Source organism: Egretta garzetta, unplaced genomic scaffold (assembly GCF_000687185.1).
Source record: "Egretta garzetta isolate BGI_Z169 unplaced genomic scaffold, ASM68718v1 scaffold69, whole genome shotgun sequence".
NCBI classification, from domain to species: domain Eukaryota; kingdom Metazoa; phylum Chordata; class Aves; order Pelecaniformes; family Ardeidae; genus Egretta; species Egretta garzetta.
This window is the reverse complement of record NW_009260790.1, coordinates 1,787,190-1,792,395: the sequence shown is the minus strand read 5'-3', so window position 1 is coordinate 1,792,395 and position 5,206 is coordinate 1,787,190. Positions and strand designations below refer to the sequence as shown.

Below are 5,206 nucleotides of genomic sequence, written 5' to 3'. Positions count from 1 at the left end.
CACCAAAGCATACCTGCCAAGGATGCTGGAGTTGCAGAATGGACACATTGTTTGCCTGAACTCTGTCCTGGCCCTGTCAGCCATTCCTGGTGCCATTGACTACTGCACCTCCAAAGCCTCCTCCTTTGCCTTTATGGAGAGCCTGACCTTGGGGCTGCTAGACTGTCCTGGAGTGAATGCCACAACAGTCCTGCCCTTCCACACGAGCACAGAGATGTTTCAGGGCATGAGAATCAGGTTAGTCCAGGGGAACTAGAATAAAGCATCTCATTTTAAATGAATCATCAGAATACACTCCTAATTAATGCTTCATTTAGTTAAGAGAATGTGATGTCTCATTTGGCTGCCTGGGAACAGAGGGTCACTCTAGGCCACCTGGGACTCATCAGACTGGTTCCCTCAGTTTGCTGGCATATTCATACAGCCTGCCTGTACTGAATGAGACATTTGCTTCTACAGAGAAAACGGAAAGCTATTTTTCCTTGAGTGTATTTGGGCCATGTGCTACCGCCAGAGAGGGAGGGGAGGCAATCTGAAAATTGAGGTCATTCAAAGGGAGCAGTCTAGAAATTACTTGAGAATGAACACTTCAAATTCCTTCTTTATTTGTCAAAATACTTAATTCTTTTCTACTGAAAGGATTGACAGTCACTTACTGAAGTAAGGCTATCAGTACCTCCTTTTTACCTCTAAGAGAACAAGGTAAATTCAAAGACTAATGGCTGACCAGATTAATCTTTTACAATGGACAAAATTACCTATTAATACAGTTTGTGCTCTCTTGGTCAAGAAAATAAGCAGTGTCAAGCTATTGCTGGAGCTGGGAAAAGCCTTATGGTGTTAAAAGCAATGGGAGAAAATACTTGTCTTTCACGTGTCAAGAATCTGAATCAAGCAAAGAGCAACAGAGAGGAAGAGGGAAAAACACCAACACTGAAAGGACAGCATTTTGGTATTGGTTTCCATACAGTTTAAGAAAATCCATAAATCAAGGTTCTGAATACACTGCTGCTTCTCCCTAACGGCACCAACATATACATTCTTAACCGTTTAGCTAACCCAGTCATACTGGTTGGAACTGGGCCTTCTGCTTTCCAGCTTTTTGGCTGGAACTGGAACTTTCTGCTCCTTCCAGCCTGCTTTGGGGCATGTTTGAATGCCACTAACCAGTGACAGCTTAGTGAGCAGCAGGACTTGGACAATGATATCTTAAAGAAGTAGTTTGGTTAAAAAATAATTATTTTATTTTTTACTTTATTTATTCAGGTTCCCTAATCTTTTTCCTCCTCTCAAGCCAGAGACAGTGGCTAGGAGGACAGTAGAAGCCGTTCAAATGAATCAAGCCTTCCTGCTCCTTCCATGGACAATGCATGTTCTTGTCATCCTAAAAAGGTAAGTATTTCCTTTGCCCAGCGATAGCCTAGCCAGTTAGGCAAGACTAGCTCACAGTCCTCTGTCCACCAAGGCAAACCCCAGTTATCCAGGATCAGATTGCTTCATTCCTTCCCATGAAAGACAGTCATAGAAGCAAAAGGGAGAAAACTTTGAGATTTCCCTTTGTAGATGTTTTCCCTAGGTATAACCCCTTTATGAAACTGGTTTCACCCCCAAAAATTGGATTCCTGAGATCTGAACTGGTATTCATATCTAGGAAATTTCTTGACATATGCAGTTATGATTGAACATATGAAGTTGATTTTGATTAGTAAGCCACTCTTTGGACTACGGGCTTTATATTGTAAAGGATTTCTCTACAATAAGGTGTGTACATCCCAGCTGTATTTAGAGAGCGTTGCTTGTGTTAAAGCAATGAAACTATTAAAAAAATATTTTTGTGTATGATTAGGACAGGAATTTTAAAGTCCCTAAGGAAAGAAAGTTGTAACTTCCTATTCTGAAACAACTAAAGAGAAAGGACATTTAAAATTGTGTTTCCATGGGAGTTTGCACTAAAGCCTTTGGAAAACCTACTTCAGTCAGGAACTGAAACAAGGCAATGAGATTTCTGTGGAAAATAATTACAATATTGCATTTTAAACAATAAAAATAATTCACAATAAATGCTTTGCTCTGAATATAAGATTTGGAATACTCTCAAAAGTTCCCAGAAATTCTACAGACTGAAAAAGGACTGTTCTCCTTCTCCTTTATTGTAAGAATTAATCATTTATTTTCTGTGACATAGTTGTCAGGAAATTAGATCTATATCCGTACCTTATGACAAGGAGGCCACATGCCTAGCACAAAGAGATGGCAAATTAACCCAAGAACTGAGTTCAAATTTGTGTATTTCAGAGTGCAAGATTCTGCGTGATATTTGGGAGGAATAGAACATGATCGTATCTTCCAAGTTACAGTTTTTACAGACCTTTTTGGATAAATATTTCCACTGAAAGTGTGACTTGACATAACTTTCTCCTTTTAGGCCTACTGACAGCAGGATACTGATGTGCTTTGTCTGTGTTCTCTCACTAGCTGACTTTTGAGAATATGTGTACTTACGTATGTGTATACATAAATGCCTATTTACACATCCTCTTACTAGAATAGACTAAGAGGTTTGTCTGGTCTGCTTATTTCCTTTCTGCTTTTCCTGCAGTATTCTCCCTCAGGCAGCACTTGAAGAAATCCACAAGTTTTCTGGGAGCTACACCTGCATGAACACTTTTAAAGGACGAACATAGACTTGATGGTGCAAGGACTATTCTTCGGTGAAACCAACACAAGCACGAAAATCCTGACAAGACTGTGAATCAGCGGTCTTGGCTTTTAGCCTGTTCATGTGACTTGCACTGCTCTGAGGCAACACATTTCTTGCAGGTCATATCCATAGTAACATGACCTTTGCACAGGATTGAATGACTAGATGATGGACCCTTGGAAAGAAAAAAAAGTGTGAAATGTTTATATGGTGTTTAATTCTTTAGAGTTCAATTGTTAAATCTACTCATAGTTTTAAGATGTAATTTTTGTTTCTAAAGTGTCTGTAAGCTGTCTCAGCACATCACATCCCATTCTTTACCCCCTCTCTTCAGAGGAACTGCAATTACAAACTGCTACTGGTTTCATTTCAGCTTTTTGAGTGGGGAATTTAAAAAATACTTTGGAGAACTAAAAATTACAGACATTTAATGGAAGCTTCCTTTCCTTCCTTCACTTCACATCCATTGATGAAGCTGTTCCCAACTCACATCAGGGAAGGAGCTAGCTGTGGAGCAATGTTTTCTTTGTTAAAGGCCACCCAGGACTTCTGTCTGGATGGACTATGCTGGGTCCAAGAAAGCTGTCTTCACCTGTGAAGGCTGGAGAGGAATGCTCAGTCAGAAGAGCAGACAGTTTGAATAGTGGAAGATTCTTTCTGTCACTGAACTCATATATGAAATTTAATTGTCTTTCTGAATATTTTTGTTCATTTATGATAAAAAAATATATATATTTTTAGCATTAATCCCAGCTTGCCACGCATGTAGGCAGCATCACATTGGGGATTAACTAAATCTAGAACTAAAACTAGAGCCTGGTTATACAAACATACATTCATTGGCATAATCCATGCGGAGGAAAATCCATTGTATCAATCTGCACAGTGAAGTAAGTGGAATAATGCTCTAAAAATAGAAGAGACAGTACTGTAGTGCTCATGACATGTGAAGTTTGGAAGCACAGTTAGCAAAGACCTGATTAAATGCACATTGAATTCAACTGGGAATATACCCATTGTTTTTTAGGGGCATTGAATCAGGCACTGATCAGCCAGAAGTGATAAATGCTGCTTGGACTGAAATGCCAGAAGCAGCTAGACATTATTTATTTTTGTAATGATATATTCTCTTTGACAGCCTAGTAAGAGCAACACTGCATTCCTATCCCAGATGCAGTGTGCAGCACTAGGCATAGTAATGTAGTTGAAACATACTGGAACGCTACTAAAAGAGGAATTAATATAATTGCAATACAGAAAAGTAGCAAGCCTAACTGGAGAACAGCTGAATGAAATGCATAGATGTCCTGTGTGACCTGGGCAAGCTGCATAATTTCAAGGAGCACCCTGACCTGCAAAGCAGATATTTCTAGTATTTCCCTACCTCAGAAGTTGTAAGTCTGACTACCTAAATGTTTGTCCAAAGCTCAGCAAGTTCAAATGGAACATGCTATAGAAAGGAAAAGCAGTATTTGTTCATAAACCAAGAGCTTCTATACAAAAATTTGGAAGAGGAAAAAACCCATATGCGGAAATATATAATTTCCTAAAAGATCTGAGTTACAGCAGAAAAGCTGTGAGCTGCATTTGAGATACTCCTCGGGTTCTGCCATGTAGAATGGAGACCAGCTACTTAGGTGCAATGATGTGAATGTTGAAATCTGAAGGTCTGAATCTGACTGCAAATCAATAGATATATCTCCTCTTGAGCAGTTCAAGAGGAAGATACGGCCAAAAGAGCCATTGATGCAAGCGCCTCTGCCTGCATGGGCATTTTGAGGAGCCCTCCTATCAGGGTCAGTGCTTTCCTTCTGAGTGCAGAACATATAAGCTGTAGCACTGTGCCGACTTTGAAAAGGCTTCTTACAATGGAGTCTTGTTCCTGGAGAGGATGAAAAGAAACTTCGATCTCTGTGATTTTAGTAGATGCTTTCAGCTTTATTTTTTGTCAATTTTTTGAGAAGAAACACAGTTCATTGAAAACACAAGCACAATGAGGGGAGAACCCTTCCAGGATCTGCCAGGAATACTGAAGGTACCATATTTATCAAGAGATGCTTGGGAGGGGAAGGGATGAGTACATGTACCTCCCCTTACAGACTGTAATCCCTTCTAGTTGCTCATTAATCACAGTCGGGCATGCCAGGCTTGTAGATGCAAGAGCAAACAGAATTGGTGAAAGAGGGCACCCCCCGCAGTGTCCCCCTTAAATTAATCCTTTACGCTGAGATTCTATTCATTGATGACATTTTAATGCAAAAATGAGGTAAAAAAACTAGTACACACATTAACTCCCCACTCATCCTCAAATTCTGTCCCTTAGATGAATCTGCTCTTTTCCTGCACTGCATAAAAGATGTTCCCTATCTTCAGAGGTTGTCTTTCTTACATACTAAGCGCTGTTGATTTCTTTCTAATGAATATAAACAATTCGGAACGTAGCTGAGATTCTCGCCATCTCACTCCTCTCATACACATACACACAAACTTCCCTCTCTCTTTCCC

The 5,206-nt window shown here is 39.9% G+C and overlaps 1 protein-coding gene across 1 annotated transcript in view; it reads left to right on the top strand.

Moving 5' to 3' along the window:
* DHRS3 (dehydrogenase/reductase 3) overlaps positions 1 to 5,200 on the top strand; it is a 30,199-nt gene extending 24,999 nt beyond the window's left edge. Inside the window, exons 4-6 of the mRNA XM_035901815.1 lie at positions 1 to 237; positions 1,267 to 1,392; positions 2,600 to 5,200. The exon at positions 1 to 237 is cut by the window's left edge and continues 2 nt beyond it. Of these exons, the coding sequence (XP_035757708.1) occupies positions 1 to 237; positions 1,267 to 1,392; positions 2,600 to 2,684 (448 nt within the window). The 3' untranslated portion in view covers positions 2,685 to 5,200. The remainder of the gene's footprint in view (positions 238 to 1,266; positions 1,393 to 2,599) is intronic.
* Positions 5,201 to 5,206: the final 6 nt, after the last annotated feature.